The sequence below is a fragment of the Schistosoma haematobium genome, chromosome ZW (genome assembly GCF_000699445.3).
Source record: "Schistosoma haematobium chromosome ZW, whole genome shotgun sequence".
In the NCBI taxonomy this organism is placed as follows: Eukaryota; Metazoa; Platyhelminthes; class Trematoda; order Strigeidida; family Schistosomatidae; genus Schistosoma; species Schistosoma haematobium.
Genome location: NC_067195.1, coordinates 9,978,060 through 9,995,839, shown reverse-complemented (window position 1 = coordinate 9,995,839; position 17,780 = coordinate 9,978,060). Strand labels below are relative to the sequence as shown.

The window sequence follows — 17,780 nt, the reverse complement described above, 5'->3', positions numbered from 1 at the left end:
CTATCATTGGTTAACATATTTCATATTGGTTATCAAGTTACAATTTTAGGATTATTTATGGAAAGTAAGAGAATAGTTCCATTGATAAGTTAAACTAATTTAAATCATTTTTTCAGCACACTTGTGATTTTAACAGTTGAAATCATAAGTCAATTGAAGCCAAACCATCATGGAAAACCTGAAAGCATTGAACGGCCGTTTCGTCCTATTGTGGGACTCTTCAGCAGTGGGCATACATAGTGGTCTAGCTTCAATTGACTAATGATCTCAACTATTGAAGTTGCTATAATATCCACAAAAACCCCTTCTGACACTTGTAATTGTTTAGGAAATAAAACACTACAAATTATGTAAATTCTTTCCAACTGTGATTATCTATGTAATACATTGAATAAAGATATCCGAATCTGTTAATAATAATACTAAATTATTGTCTTTGAATGGATATATTAACTAAGCAATACGTTTCTTGTGACCATCAGTTATATAATTTTGAATAGCATGACATTTCGTTATTTATTTTATACGACAAAGTTCGCAGTAGATTGGTTAGACAATAACATCATTGGATGACGGTTCAGTGGTCTAAAGGTTAAGTGTTGGCGCGCGAGCCCGAATGCCCTGGGTTCGAATCCCGTATCGCGGATGCTCACTGCATAGGAGTCCCACAATAGGACAAAACGGCAGTTCGGTGCTCCCAGGTTTTCAATGGTGGTCTAACATCGGTCGGTTCATGATCTCTATCAAAAACTTGATAATCCCCACAACTTCATACCGCCAATTTTGTTCGCTAAGAATCCACCAATATATAGAGTTTCTTTGATTAATTCATCATCCAATTATTGTGAAACTGTTTGTTTAAATCTAAACAAAAGTTCTTTTAATGTAACAGATTAAATCGTAGATCGTAGACTCATTTATTTTAGTTAACCTAACTTGAGATGTTTTGATAATGAATTTCAGATAATAAATAACATATGTATTCTCAAGCCGTTGGATGCCGGCTCAGTGGTCTACAGGCTAAGCGTTTACGCGTGAAACTGAATGACTTTCATTTGATTACCTATAATATGGTCATAGATTTCTACTGCTAAGAAACCCCATACAAGAATGAAACAGACATCAAGTGCTTAATGGTTTTCAAAAGTTTTTTTAACATAGATCGATCCATTATTTCAATGAAATTAAGCAATCTTCACAACTTGATACTGATGGGTTCATTCTAATTACTGAATACAAAATAATAAACTTCATAATCAAAAGAAAACAATACTTAAATATCATAAAAATGAAGTTAACTACTAACTGTTAAAGTGCATGTATATCCATAACACATTCTTGCATTTGGTATTAATATTCCGGAAACAGTAACCATAACTGTATAAGTATCTTCTGGAAGTTTTCTGTAAATTGAATTTTATACAATGAACATACATTATAATAAATTTCAGTTAGATTGGTTAGTTGTACTATAACTTTCTTGTAGATTAGGGTGATAATATTTTGAGCCAAAACTTTTCGTAGTCAAGGAGAACTCAAGTTATATACTACTTGTTTCGATTTAAGTTACACACACCACAATACTTTTGTCTAGTATATCAAAAATTATTCAACATTGAACTACTCATTTAACGGTAGTGTTTTGATGTTATTGATTTCCAAATGTCTAAAGACTTCTGAATGATTACCACTGAAAGATATATTGTTTTTTTAAAGTCTATTTACTTGAATTAAGAATAAGTTTCTTCCAGTAGTTTGATATTCTCTCATTCGTGATAATTTCAAAGAATATTCTTCACTTCAATTTAATAAGCAAGTAAAAAATATGGTCGATTTCTTTCAATTAATGTGAGTTATGGTCCTAAGAGCATTGTACAAGACTGTTTCATAGGATTAAGATTTCACTGGTGGAGGATTTATTAATTTTATTGAAAAATTAAGATGTTTTCTTCAGTTATAAACGTCTTATTCAATAGCACTTCATTCAATTAATACATAAGTAGGATCCGTTTAGCATCTTTTGATAAGTTTCCTATTTTCAATTCACTTGGTTTTCATTTCCTGTAACGAACGAACAACTCAGGTGGGGAAGACCAATTTACTGTTTAATGCAAAATTACACGCCTTCATAAAATATGAAAACTATACATTAAATACATTATATGCATATCTTCCTTAAGTTTTCCTTTACATGCTTCATGATTCTTTTAATTCTGTTGTTATTAAAAATGATTTTTGTCAACATTCCTGTTCTTTTCAATTTGATCTTCGTGATCTTGTCAGACAATCTGCTTCTGATTGGTGCTATATACTACTTATTTCTGTCAACATAAGTAACATACAGTACATTTCTACACCTTTACGAGCAAATCATATCTTTATCTATTTGAGTGAAGCATCGAAAAGTTTCACAGACATATGTATATATATATATCAGACCTATATTTGACTTTATTGGGAATCCTTGCTTAACTTCTTTAACATATGAGACTCGTGCTGTTCGTACGATATGGTAGAGGTCTACATTTAGCTTGTCGTACACTTCGAAAATTCATTACTATATGTGAAGTTAATAGGGTGAGAAAATGTACGATGTAAATTTACAATGAAGAATATTTTATATTCCAGCATTTATTAGCTTCTTATCTAGTTAATTAATGTAAATGAGTATACATTGTACTTTGTAATTAACTTAGTTCAACTTTCTGCTTGATGTAACTTTGGAAAATTAGTATACTCTTCACCATTACTGACCCTTAATTTTTGAAATTGATGTCAACTTTCTTGTTTGGAAAGGCGTTGTAAACTATTCAGCTCTGTGAATATTAGTTTACCAGGAGTTACTAAAAACTTTCAGTGAAAACTGTTACCCAAATAGAACAGACTAAGAAAATTAAATAAAACCAGATGGTAAGACATGTCAGAAGTAATACAGTAAGATTGTGAAATGTGGCCTTTAAAAAGAGGGTAACTGTATGTTACTATTATTCAATAATAGTTACCTTGTGAGCATTGCTCATATATTTAGGGATTACTGAATGATCAAAGTTGGATGTAGAACACTAGGTAAGTATAGCAAAAAGGTTGATGTGGCTGCAAATATTCACAACTGACGTGGTTGGGTTATAAATCTTCTTATGAACAATTACCAGTTACCTTGACTTATGATATTAACTAGTGTAAGGTTTGGATGGACAAAAGCTGGGGTAGACCAAACCAAGAAGCGGCATCAGTCAAAAAGGTCATAGACCATTGGAACTACTACTACTACTACTACTACTACTATACGGTTCGGAAAATTGCCGTAATTAATGGTTGAGAACATACTACAGAATCTGCCAGAATCGCGTGAACTATTAATTCTGTGTTATTGCTGAGATCTTGCTTAAAGTTATTCTGTCTTTTTATTCTGTAAATTCATTCTTCTTTTCATATTATAATGTCGCTATCTAATGTTTTCAGCAACAATTGATCCTATTATTACTTCGTCATGATAATAAGGTGTGGCAACTTGGGTCAACATACCTATAAACCGGGTTCTGTGTTGCTTATTTAAAACTAGTTAATTTAGAGGTGAATCTTTTGTATATATGAAGTTTGTATTTTCCCGCACTTTCATTAAAGTTTTACCCTTAAAAGCAAGTTAGCTAGTGATTCTTTATCGAACGGTAAATGAAATAATATATAACCAATAGTTTAAAATAAAGTATCTGAATATAACTAACGGTGAAGAAAATTTAATCATACTGCCTCCTTCTTCAATTAATTCAGCTCTATAAGTTTGCCAAGCATTTTGGAGTAGTACACGATTCCCAGTGTTAGAATTCGATCCAGGTAGTACAAATGCACTTTGTTCAAATCCTTTAGTAAATGATGAAAGACGACATTGAAATATTTACAAAATGTTTTTAGTAGGAATGAACATGCATTTGAGTTTATTGAAAAGATTGGTAAATTAAGATATTTGTAAGAGTGTATATTCTAACAGTATTGGTACTTAGGATTACAATTGATGTCTATCTATTTGAATATAGTCTGATTGAGCTATTGAATCAATATTGCATGTGGCTACATATTGAAAATGTTTAGTAAACTTAAGTTCAAGTGTTTAGAAATAGTGTATCTCGTTCCTTGCTAATTAGATCAGGTTATCCACAAGTCATTAGAGATTAGTCAAACGGAATTCAAAATATCAATAATTGAAAAACGTATCGTTACGAATAGCAAACATTTTAATATCCATTGGATATATCGAGAACGATCATGAAAGCTAAGATGAACTAGACTATTAGTTAATTTGTAGTTTAGGCAGTGGACACTTACAACTAAACAGATTCTATGCTACAATTTCAAGTTTCAAAGTAAACAAGAAATTGTTGAAATAGTAATTAGTCTTTCAGATGTTTTATCTATTAATCAACCTACAATACATAACAAATATCAGTATTCAAAGTAATTAGTGAATAACTAGTTAACTCTCTTAATTACTAAATTCTCAGAAATGGCATTTCAAAGTTTGATAAGTTTTCTTATTGAACGCTAAATTCGGTTCCTAAGCTCTTCTAGTAACCCCCAGGCTAGATCTACACAGAAACATGAACACGACGGAAAAGGCACGAGATTTTGAAGGGATCCTTTACTCCAAAGGTTCGTGCATGTACAAAAAATCTAGGGTTTTTATAGTATTTTAGATGGCCTTGGGTTTCCGGAAAATTCCGGAACACTACTAAACATAGTAACAGTAGAGGTAACCATCCTATAAAGAACTGGACATGTGACTCTTCACTTTCTATAGATTTCTGGCAAACCTTCTAGTGAATGCTGATTTGATAAGATGCTTCTCAATGTTTTCAGATCCTTTTCTGGGTCTTCTCAACAAAGTTAATCACAAGTAGTTATATAATTGAATTTAGTAGTCAACTGGAGCCAGACCACCATGGAAACTGTGAACGGAGGTTTCATCTTAGTATGGGACTCCTCGGCAGTGCACATCCACAATCCCGCATCGCGAGATTCAAACCCAGGACCTGTTGGTTTCGCATGCGAACGCTTAACCTCTAGACCACCGAGCCGGTATCCAACGACGTTAATGTCTAACTTCAACCAATCCATGAAATCGCGCTACCGTTATATATTTACTTATAAGGAGAGTTTTGGAGAAAGTTTTATAGGACATTCAATGTCAACTTAAAAAAGCCAGATCTCATTGCTTACTCTATTTTCATACATATTATTGTTATATTGTGTTATCTTATATATCATTGAATGGTATATATATAAAATATTTGCGTTTCATTCCAAGGGATTAGGGAAATGACTTAAATAATTTTATGTTACGTAATTTAGGTTCTAAATAAAGAACTGGAAGTCATTGACCAATATGTACTTGATAAATTAGTTCCAGAAAGTTTCAATGATACATGAAAAAACACACGAATATTTAAGTCAAATGTTCGAAGAATATGAACAATTCATTATAGATTTCGATAATCCAATGTGAAGACGAAGGTTATTGGAATTATGTAATATATTTGCGCAATACATTTCGAACAATCTGATCATACATAATATAATTGATAAGATATTTTGTATATGAAAACTAAAAGGTCAACTAGACAGATTAAAGGTAAGTCATAACAAAGAAAAATGAAGTACACAAAAACAATGTGATAAGCACTATAAATAAAAAATTAGTATTACCAGAGTAGGTGAAGGGTTAGAACAAATTGTTTTTGAACATATTAAGGGGGTTTCAGTTTCAGGACAACAATGAGTATAGTAATGAGTTCATATGTTCATATAATACTAATAAATGATTAGTAAAATTGTTTCATAAAGAAACAATCATTTAATTTCTATCAAGTACTCTTAACTTATTCTATGCATTGTAGGCAAAGATGGATGGTGGCTGGCAGTAGAGTCAGAAACGAGCGTTTCGTCCTATTTGAGACTAGTCAACTGTTTATACCTGCGTTCCAGAGTTAATGTTCACTCCAGGATTCGAACCAGATACCGATCGCGTCCTAGATTCCACTGCTAGCGATCATCCATTTTTGCTTATAATACTTGTGACTTAAAACAATATCGAGGCGATCTGAACAGGATGCACATATACCAATAAGAGACTGATCAATTTCGGTCCTAAACATTAATGGGAAGATTCAAATAAACAATACGAAAAGAACTTATTCTATGCATGTTTCATTCCGAAATGAATATTTCATAAAACATAGTGAATTACTCAGGAAATAATAGAATCGTGTGTAAACTAATCAATGACTTACCACATCCAAAAATCATAATAGCTGAACCACCTTCTGTGCTGGCTTCACTTGGAGTTATATAATTAACTGCTGGGCATGATCTTTGCCCATCTGACAGATAAACTACATTATATTGAAAACATACAAAAATCCATTGTAATTGAATAATCAGATAAAATAAGACAACTAATTAATTTTCAGAACCCTTTTAAAACTTGAAAGCCTGTTGGTATATTTAAAAAGATAATTAATTGGTAGTTATGGATTTAGAATTTCATAAATTTATCCACATGACACAACTTTGAATAATGATTTATCATTTCCTATCAATTATCTACTACATATGAAGTTGGCATTATGAAGTTGGGGAGATTATTGAATTGGATTGAGATTACGAACAGATCTAATTGAGACAATCAACTCGGTTCATGATCTCGGGAAAATTCAACAATTTGTATATGCTCATACTGACACTTATCATATGCTCACGATGTTCTAGTGAGAGGCTGTGACCAGTGAAAATTTAACAATGTCGAATGTGATGAAGGTATCCACGGCGTACAATAAAAGATGGTTACATGATACAACAGATTGATTGAAGTTAGACATACACATTAGGAAATGTAAACTTAGTGGTCTAGCGGTCAGCTGTTTGCGTGCGAGACCAAAGGTCTTCGGTACGTGAGTGTAAAATGTTAAGGAGTCTCAAAATACTACAAAAAGCTGTCTAGTACTTCTAGGTTTTCAGTGCTTATCTAACTTAGATCAGTATGTGATCTCAATTGAAATTACTTATAAAGTACTCGATACTGTCTTGTAAGATGATTTGGTTATTTATTTAGTGTTTATTATCTTAATAAGTAAATGTTAAGCTTCATGTTTTCATAAAAGTAACACTACACTACTAGAAAATCAAATATAATTTATTGTTGATATTCAATTTATTTAAGTCAATCAACTGAATGCACATATTTTGAAAAGAATGTTTTCCTCAGAAGCTTGTGACTTAAGGCAATATCGAGGCAATCAGTACAAAACGTACATATACCGATAAGAAACTGATCAACTGAAGTCTCAGACGTCAATGGGAAGATTCAAGTAAACAATATCAAGTGCATTTAAACTTCACTCCATTGAGCAAGCAAGTGTCTATCAGGACTCAGTAACTAAGTGGATAACGTGAAGGCGTTCGAGTCCCAGAGTAGACATGAACTATGGAATGTAGATACATTCAGCTGACAAGTCCTGGATTCCACTACCAACCATTATCTATCTTTGCTTAGAATGCTTGTGACTTAAGACAACATCGATGCAATCCGTACAGGATGCACATATGCCAATAAGAGATTGAACAACTGAAGTCCTAAACATCAATGTGAAGATTAAAACAAACAATACAAAATGAAATTTTCCTTAAACATTGTTTATACAATTCTATTTGATCATATTTTTTGTGTAGTAATTATTAAAACACTCTTCCAATTAACTTAAACTAATTTCATAGTGTTACTTATCAGAGAGAAAAAGCAAAACTTAACATAATAATTCACACTGATCCATCAATTTATACGAAGTATTTAAATTAGTTTTACACTAATGAATAAAACTGTCATTTGAAATTTATTTATTTATTTTCAATGATAAAAATCATGATTGAATAAACACTTTGAGGGATCTATTCTTTTACAAACTATTGATGAGACAAAGACGTATAATGGCTAACAGTGGAATCAAGGACGCGCGTCCCGTCCTATTTAAGACTCGTCAGCTGGATGTACCTGCATCCCAGAGTTGATGTTCATTCCAAGACTCGATTGATGAAATAATTATATTTAATTTTCATTGTTATTAGATTAGTGATATAATGACAGACAATTTTGAAGTCTATTAGATCATTGAAATTAGATAATCAGTCTAGTGTTGTGGAAATTATCAAGTTTTTGATTGAGATCACGAACAGATCGACGATAGACCACCATTGGAAACCTGGAAGCATTAGACGGCCGTTTCGTCCTATTGTAGGACTCCGCAGAAATGCTCATCTACGATCCCACTCGCGGGATCATTTGAAAAATACAACCATTTGCAAGACTATTGTATTTTTTTAAGACAATAATAATGATAATAATTAATAATTCTAGCTATTCATCAACTACTTTACTATGAACAAGACTATAATGTTACTACTACACTGTTGATTAAATCGAAATACGCAGTACAAGGATTAGAAGTTGAGACTTAATAGTTAGAAGTCAAAAACCTTAACTACCGATTCATTTTTCCACATATTATAATAATGTAAAGAAATCCATACAAGCTGTAAGTGAACTACCATGATGATTGAGTAATGAAAATGATAAAAGAACATTTGAAAGGACATTTTATACAAGTGATTTATACAATATCAGAATGGTGGTTTGTGGAGTTAGTAGTAATTTAATAGTTGAACTCATGAAGTGATTTAAACTAGGCCACCATTGAAAACGTGGAAGTACTGGATGGCCGTTCCGTCATAGTACGGGACTCTTCATTAGTGTACATTAATTATACCGCATCCAGGACTCGAACCCAGGACATACAGTTTCGCGCGCGAACGCTCAAATTCTAGACCACCGAGCCGGCATTCAGCAGTCTTAATGCCTAACTAGAGTAAGACGGTAGTCCAGTACTTCAAGGTAGCCCAGTTTAAATCGACTCATGAATCCACCTATTAGATCTATACAGCAATTAGTTATCCGAAATTGATCACTATTATTTAGAGTTATGAAAAACATTTGGATTACAACATCTTAGTAAACCAAGTTTTCAATCGAAATATATTAATTCTTGCTGAAAATACAATTAGAAACTTGTAAATAATAGAAACTAAAAGTAGTGTTGCAAATTCACTGGAAAAAATTACTTATAGTTAGCAATAACACTTACCAAATAAACCGACAAGATAAGCTAAGCACGTCAATTTTCTTCTAGTTATCATTTTTGTATCCGACCCAACACAAGTCTTTGGCTTTATATATATATATATATATATATATATATATATATGAATACCATTTGAGTAATAATAAATGAACATATAAAAAAGAACAATAAGTAACCGGTAGAAACAGTCAACAATTTAATAAACACATAGCTCCCCCCACCGCTCACATACAGGCACACACCCATACAAAAAAAACACAGTGAAATATAATTTTTATTCGCTAGTAAAATTTGAACTGTTCAACTTTTATCGTTTATCGAGAATCTATGCCAAAACAAGATATAGAAAAAAAAAGGTTGATTGTAGAGAGAAAAATGAAAGAAGACAAACAAACAAGAGAACAAATACTTTCATTCATTGTCATGGCAACTTATTTGATGTGTGAACAATCATACAAGTTGTCCTTGACATTTTACATTATTCTTTATTATTTTTTTAAAATGTAGATAATGAATACAATACGTTTTCTGAGATTGTACTATTTATCACTATTGTACTAATGATGCAATGAAATAATAAAATGTACAAAAAAACATTATTTCATCAGTTAATTATCATTATTCTTTTCAGTATTGTTTATCAGCTTTTAATAAACTGTTTCCGTAATTGTAAATTTTTCTAGTTATATGGGCTAATCACTATCCTATTAATGATGTATACAAGGGATATTAGGTAAATTCTATGTCAAACTGTTATTTGCGGCTGATTGTTTCTTTCTTTTTTTTAAAAGAAAATATAAGTTAAGACTGTACAGTAGTGTACATTCGCCGTAGACCATTAGGATTGGAAGCCAACGTAATTTCTTTGGAAAACTGAATTGAAAACCACTAGCTCATATTTTTAATTGTATCACACACTAACAAGTAGGTTAAATGACATGAAAAGTTACAAGTAGCTTAGTTTGCCACATTGAGATCGATGTAATTATCACAGATACTATTTGATATTAATAACAATGTTCTGTCAATAAACTGAAGCTGAAAATACGAACAACTGAATTTGTATGAGATGACTGGACCTTTCCTCATAGCATATAATATAACATTTTTGTATCATTGATTATTTATGGTAATTTAACGGATTGGTTTGAAAGAAAAATGGTTAAGAGTGATGAAATTTTCAGTTTCAACTTACATAATAATTCACTAAATTATTTAGTGTAATTGTCAAGCAGAGCTCAAAACAGAGATATTCAAGAGATTATATCATACTATATTTATAATTCAACATTAAAGTAATTTTCAGCTTATCATAATTATCAGAATGGGTTTTGTGGAGGGTTTTAGAAATTTTCACAGGTTGAAATCATGAGTCAGTTGAAGCTAGACCACCATTGAAAACCTGGAAGCACTGTGAAAATTTGTAAAACTCTCCACAAAACCCATTCTGATAATAATCAACTGCTCATTAGTGACTGACTTCAAGAAAAACTCCTGGAGTTCTAGTGAGAAGCCGTTACCAGTGGAGTTCAACCGGTCTGTTGTGAGATAACAACTCACTGAAGACAATGGTGTACAGTGGCGCAACTTCGTGAATTGATTGAAGTTAGACATTAACACCGTTGGATGCCGGCTCAGTGGTCTAATGGTTAAGCGCTCGCGCGAAGCCAGTAATTCCTGGGTTCGAGCCCCGGGTGGTGCGGGGTCGTGGATGCGCACTGCTGAGGAGTCCCATACTAGGACGAAACGGCCGTCCAGTGCTTCCAGGTTTTCAATGGTGGTCTAGCTTCAACTGACTCATGATTTCAACCTGTGAAAATTATCATAATTAATATAACTCAATATGGTATCAAGGATTGTAATTCATGTTCCTTCAAGACCTCATTTTAATTATCACACTGAAAAGAAATTACTGGGAGTTTTTGTTTCCTCAAGCTAATTATTCATTTGTGGAGACTGTATGATTTTCATAGTTTAAATCATGTACTAGACCACCAATGAAAGTTTGGAAGTATTGTTCACCTCTTTCTTTCGAATATAGGACTCAGCAATTCGCATTCACAACTCCGCATCCTGGAATCGAGCCCAGGACCTAAGCTTAACTCTCCAGACCAGCGAACCAGAATATAGTGGCGTACATACCTAACTTCAGTCAATCGACGATACTGCACAACCATTTTCTATTACATGCGGTAGATAACTGTCTCACACCCGATATCATTGATTTGCGTTGGTCATGGCTTTTCTATGATCTTCATAAATCCAACTGCATTATTAAAAGTCAAGTACTCACTAGTGACCAGACTAAAGATCAAACCCTCTGTGTTCTCGTTCGAAGCCGTGATTAGTGTAGTTCAAGTGTATCACATGCAAGAAAGTTATCCACCATAGACAACTTATGATAGTCACCCAATATCCTGGTCGATTAAAAAATCAGTTCATGATTTAAAACTATGGAAAATATCTTTATCTACTAATGTAGAACTAATACAGTAAGATATAATCATCCCTAATAATTCACTTAGTATCTTTTATACTTGAAACGGGCGTCCTGGATTCCACTGCTAGCCACTATCCATCTTTGCTTATAATGCTTGTAAATTAAGGCAATATCGAGGTAATACGTGCAGTATCCACATATGCTAATAAGAGACTGATCAGTTGCAGTCCTAAACATCAATGTGAAGGTTCAAGTAAAACAATATCAAGTGAATTAAACTTCACCTCATAGCACAAGCAAGTGGCTATCAGGACTCACTAGCTAAGTAGATAACGCGATGGCGTTTGAAGCGAACCTTACTGGGTTCGAGTCCTAGAGTGAACATGAAGTCAAATGCAGGTACATCCAGCTGACTAGTCCCAAATAGGATGAAAGGCGCGTCCTTGATTCCACTGCTAATAACCATCCATCTTTGCTTATAATCTCTGATAATGTTAAACTTAACATACAAGCATATACCTCCTAACAGTTTACTGAATTGCATAACCCTAAAGTATATATCCCAATGTAATAGTTACAAATCTTGTGATCTTCACTGCCCAAAACGTTTATTATTTTAAAAAAAACATTGAAAGGAAATCGAACATTCATTTAGTTTATACATTTTCATACTCTGTTCTCATTAAACAACTATATAAAAATATCATATATACGTATATCCTTTCTATAACAACGATTCATTGACAGTTTGTCAATCAACTGGTTTTATTTCATTCTAATTTGATTGTGTTTTTTTTCTTCTTTTTTTAACCATAAAAAAACATTTACACTATTCATGACTGTGCCAATTTCATAATAAAATTTAATGTATATAATCTTGTTGTTTGACTTTTTAAAATAAGAAAGAAAGAATTAAATAGTAATTTGAAATCAGCAGTTTGATCAACGTTTTTCAATGAAATTACTATTAAGAAAACTTTAGTTAAAACATTAGAACTAATGATGGATGGTGGCTAACAGTGGAATTCAATATGCGTGTTTCGTCCTACTTGAGATTTGTCAGCTTGGTGTATCTGAATACCAGATTTAGTGTTCACTACGGGATTCGAACTAAGTACTGTTGGCTTGAAACGCCATCACATTATCCACTTAGCTACAGATAGCTACTAGCATGTGCAAGGCGGTGAGGAATTCATTATAAACACTTTAGACCTGAATTTATGCCATTTCTGTTAATTGTAAGCAGACAGCAGTGTTTGAGAAGTTGTCGAAAGGCAAGGACTAATTTTCCCTTTTGTCTAACTTGAGGACTGTTAATTAGGATTTATTTCTGTCGATATTAGTCAATAGTGAAGTATAAAATAGTCTTCATTTGTTTAATCCGTGTACTACGAAGCGGATACAACATTTCACTTTAAACTATACTGTATCCAAGTTAATTTTTTTGAATAATATCTAACAAATTAATTTCCTAAACATTTAAAGTAAGTTTTGTGTTAATTGTATTCAGTTAAGTAAGATTCCCAAAACTTTCATTGTGTAGTCGAGTTGACCTTTTAAGGGGAAGTAGAGAAATGTATTCATTCAACATAATAATGATCACATATATTTTTCGTACTGTGATGTTTGTCAATATTAAAATCTGTAGATCATAAAGTCTAGTCTTTTAACTGTCTAATCAACAGAGTTCAAACAAGTGGATTTTTCGAACAAAAGGGAACAAGAACATAAGTGAGAACAGTCAAATGTATTTGAATACAAAATTATAGAATCTCTTAGTAAAATCTGAGAACCATACAGCAAATACTTCAGTTACAAAATGTCAATCAATTGTCTCAAATTTGACTGTTTCGTTTTGCAAATATCAGTCAATCGTCTCAGACTTTATTGTTCTTTCGTTTCCACAGCAATCATTCTTTGTCCTCATTCTCTTTTCTTTGATCTTCTTAACCTCCTGCCACCAGGCATTTCACTTTCGATTGATGATATATACTACTTCCATCTGTCGACATCAGTAGCACACACCAAGAAAAAAACATTTAAATTAATTTTTGCTCATTCTACATCAAATATTCTGGAAAATTTTATAGAGTGAATAGTTCTTTCTGTTCGATTATTTATTTTACATATCCATTTATTTCTATGCCGTTCAGTTAACTCAATAAATACTGTGTTCACATTCATTTTTGGATTAATTAACAAAACAAATTTCAGTGTCATTAAATGAATCATGTACAAATCATAAAATAATTATCAGTTTTAAATTATATTAACGCGAAGAAAAGAATTTTTTTCGATTCCTTGTCATTATTCAATATTAGATGACTGAGGACAAGTAACTGGAGTCATTCGATCAATGTGTCATGCTGGCAGGTTTTCATCAATCAATTCAATCTCTAGTCTTTAACTATATGATGATCCGTAGGAATTCAAACTTGCCTTATATATATATATTCCAGATAAAAACCAAAGAATTAGTTTTTATTTTAATAGTTGAGTTCATGAGACAGTTGAAGCTAGACCACCATAGCAAACCCGGAAGCACTAGACGACCGTTTCTTTCTATTGTAGGACTCCTCAACAGTACGCATCCACGATCCTGCCTCGCGAGATTCGAACCCAGAACCTATTGGTGTCGCGCGCGAACGCTTAACCTCTAGACCACCGAGTCGGCATTCAACGGTATTAATATCTAACATCAACTTATCCACAAAATTGAGCGACACACCAACCATTGTCTTCAGTGAGTTACTATCTCACAACAAACCCGGTCGAACTCCAGGAAATATCGTTTGAAGCCAGTCACTAGTCAGAATGTGTTGATTAGTATCAGAAGGGGTTTTTGTGGATATTATAGTAATTTTAACAGTTGAGAGTATAAGTTAATTAAAGCTAGACCACCATGGAAGCACTGGACGACCATTTCGTCTTATTGTGGGACTCCTCAACAGTGCATATCCATGATACCGCCTCGCGAAATTCCAACTCAGGACCAATCGGTTTCTATTCATTGTATGGAATAAATCGAAGTCAAATAATTTATATTAAACTACCAAACCGTATAAATCATCTTTGATCGAACCTAATTATTTACACTATTTATTCAGTGATAATATGATTTATTGAATATAAAAGTAATATTACACAATTGTGTATTATTACTTAATACATTGACATTTTAACTATGTATACAAAGACCTAATTATTATGACAATTAGTTTTTGAATTAAGATTAGTAAATATTAAAACAAGAACTTCTGTATCTCATTTACGAAAAATGAAGAACTAATTTCAAATTAATAAACTGTAGAAAAACACTTCATCTTTGTTTTAATATAACGATGTTCAATTGTCAATAATTTGTTTATTTATTTATACTGAATTATCTTTAGATTAATGTCCAGTTTAATGTTTGACTTACAAAAAAAGACAAAGTTTTTCTCTTTATTCAAATCTATGAAATGTTGTTTTTGTTTTAGTTGTATAAATGTTTATAAACCTGTTTGTATAGTTTATTTCTTCAAGTATTATTTAAGATAAAATATTGTTTTTATCTCGAAACTGTAATAATGAATGAGTGAGATTTTAGTATCTAATCCAAAACTTCATTGAATCATATCGTTGTGATTAGATAATTATAAATAAACAACAGGGATCAGTTGATAAAAAGGTACCAATGTTTAACTAATAAACTGTATATTTCGTGGTTGAGATCATGAATCGATCAATTTTAGATCAACATTGAAAACCTGGAAACAGTGGAGGGCTATTCTCCCTTAGTATGGGACTGCTCTACAGTGTGCATCCATGATCTCGCATGCAGGACTTGAACCCAGGACCTTCGATCTCGCACGCCGACGCTTAATATCTAGACACTTGAATCGGTCTCCAGCGGTGTTAATGTCTAACTTCAACAAATCCCGTGTGCAGCATTACCGATGTGCACTGTTGAGGAGTCCCATACTAAGAGGAAACGGCCGTTCAGCGCTTCTAGGTTATCATTGGTGGTTTAACATCGATCGATTCATAATTTTATACTCTATTCGAATTTAGGTAGATTATAAAGTAACAAACAAGTGTATAGATGGTTTCAACAGAAAATTCTATGTTTCTATCATAATTTTTCCAACTTCATGTTCCGGATCCAAGTATTATTATAAAAGTCTGTTAGTTTAATTTGACACTATCAGAAAAGTGATATACATCTATGCATGATCTAAAAAAAGCAGATACAACTTAACCTGATCATTATAAAAATCTTATTGATCAATTTGGTATTTATATCCTGGAATGAGATTAAGCAAGTGATAGAAAATAACATCAGTCACTGAAATAATGAACTGACCTGTAATCTATGACATCTTTTCCATATAACGATCCTTGACAGAAACTAATGAAACATACGCCTACCTAATTCTCATTAGAAATTACTGTTAAAGATAATGTTTATATTAGAATTAGTGAACATGAGTATGAAAACACATTGTAGGAATAAAATGCATGAGTCTATTCAGTATTCTAAGTAGGCTAGTGGCTTGAGTTTATTCATGTGTGAAACAATGTCTATAATATATTCTCTATGTAAAATTTGATGATATTCTACAACTACATTTCATGAGTTAAAGGGTAACTTTAAACCTATTAAACTGAATAATTTCTAAACCATATTCATGATATTATCACTTCTGTAATAAACAGGATATCATTTGAATCATCAGCCAGAGTAGTACCTGAATTTTCAGTTCAGTGAACATAATCTTTTCTCAATTAGTATACTCTCAGAATTTCGCAAAGCATAAAGTCATTTTGAAAATAAATGGGGAATACTGCTATTGTGGATTTGACTAGACTTCTGTTTGTATTAGTATTTAAAAAGAAAGTTGAAGAAACTTTGACATATGTGTCCATATCGCTTTCTTTAAATATATTCTGTGATGGAGCTGAATTCTAAAATGTCTGTAAATTATGTTAACTGGACTGTAATTTAATTTCAGAAAAACAAGTGTTCATGAACTACTTCGGAGGGACTTGTAGAGATTGTTAAATTTCACATTTCAACCAAGAAGTACTAAATAACTGTTTCATCCACGTATGGGATTCTTGTGCAATGTGCATTCACGACTCCGACGGTGATCAAGCCCAGGAACTTTGACCTCTCAGAGAGCGCTTAGCCTATAAACCACTGAGTCACTGTCCAATGGTGTACATGTTTAGCTTCAACTAATGGGCAATATTCATAGCTATCTTTTAATCCCATCCGTAGGATATGATTGAGCTGCATTAGTAATGACTTCTCACCAGAAATACAAGAATTACTTCCAAAAGTTATTCACGAGCGGATACATAATGTTTACTATTGTAGAGTAATTTGTAAGGATTGTTATATTTTATTGTTTACACTACAGATTAATCTCAGTCAAGTGAATGGAATACATTTAGTAAAATATTTAAGTGACCTCAAAGTACCGCTATGATTATTTATATACAATAACTTATGAAATCGCGTGTTCATTTAGTTAATTTAGCTTATAATGGAAACCGCACTGTAATCTTCTACATAAAAAGTAACTACATTTTCCTTATCATAATTACGATATACTGTTTTGCTTTCCGAAATTGAAAAAACACAAACAACTTGTATAGTTTAGACAATTGTGAATAGTACTCGATTACTTGTGTAGAGCACTGAGGTAATTATAAACGGCTTACATTGACTTTTGTTTACTGATTTGCTAATATTCAAAAATAAGACTTTTCATTACACTGAATTCCGGAGGTACATATTTCATACAAACAGTTCACTAGACTGTTTTGAAAAATTTAATCATTTTTCACATGGTATTTGGTGGGAATAAATAAAAATTTAGGACCACTGAGTACTCTCACAATCCCCATACTGACAATTATTATGTGCTCACTAGTGACTAGCTTCCACTCTTGATTAGTTGAACTAAACCGTGCTATGTGTGAAGTACACATTGAAAACAATGGAAGACTGTTGTACAATATTGTGGATTGTTTCAAACTAGACTTGTACACCACTGGATCTCGACTCAGTTGTTTGGAGGTTAATTTACAAACAGAAATATATAAAACGGAGTTTAAAAAGTTCTCATACTGTTCAATATGACGATGTTTCATATTATGTTAACTAG

General features: G+C 32.4%; 1 protein-coding gene across 2 annotated transcripts in view; it reads right to left on the bottom strand.

Annotated features, from left to right (window-relative positions):
- Positions 1–9,244, bottom strand: part of PKHD1L1_1 (Fibrocystin-L) — a 118,762-nt gene extending 109,518 nt beyond the window's left edge. For both annotated transcript variants that reach the window (XM_051210365.1, XM_051210366.1), the window contains exons 1-4: positions 9,189–9,244; positions 6,285–6,386; positions 3,726–3,861; positions 1,307–1,403 (exon numbers count right to left, since the gene is read on the bottom strand). In XM_051210365.1, coding sequence (XP_051070350.1) covers positions 1,307–1,403; positions 3,726–3,861; positions 6,285–6,300 — 249 coding nt within the window. In that variant the 5' untranslated portion in view covers positions 6,301–6,386; positions 9,189–9,244. The remainder of the gene's footprint in view (positions 1–1,306; positions 1,404–3,725; positions 3,862–6,284; positions 6,387–9,188) is intronic.
- Positions 9,245–17,780: the final 8,536 nt, after the last annotated feature.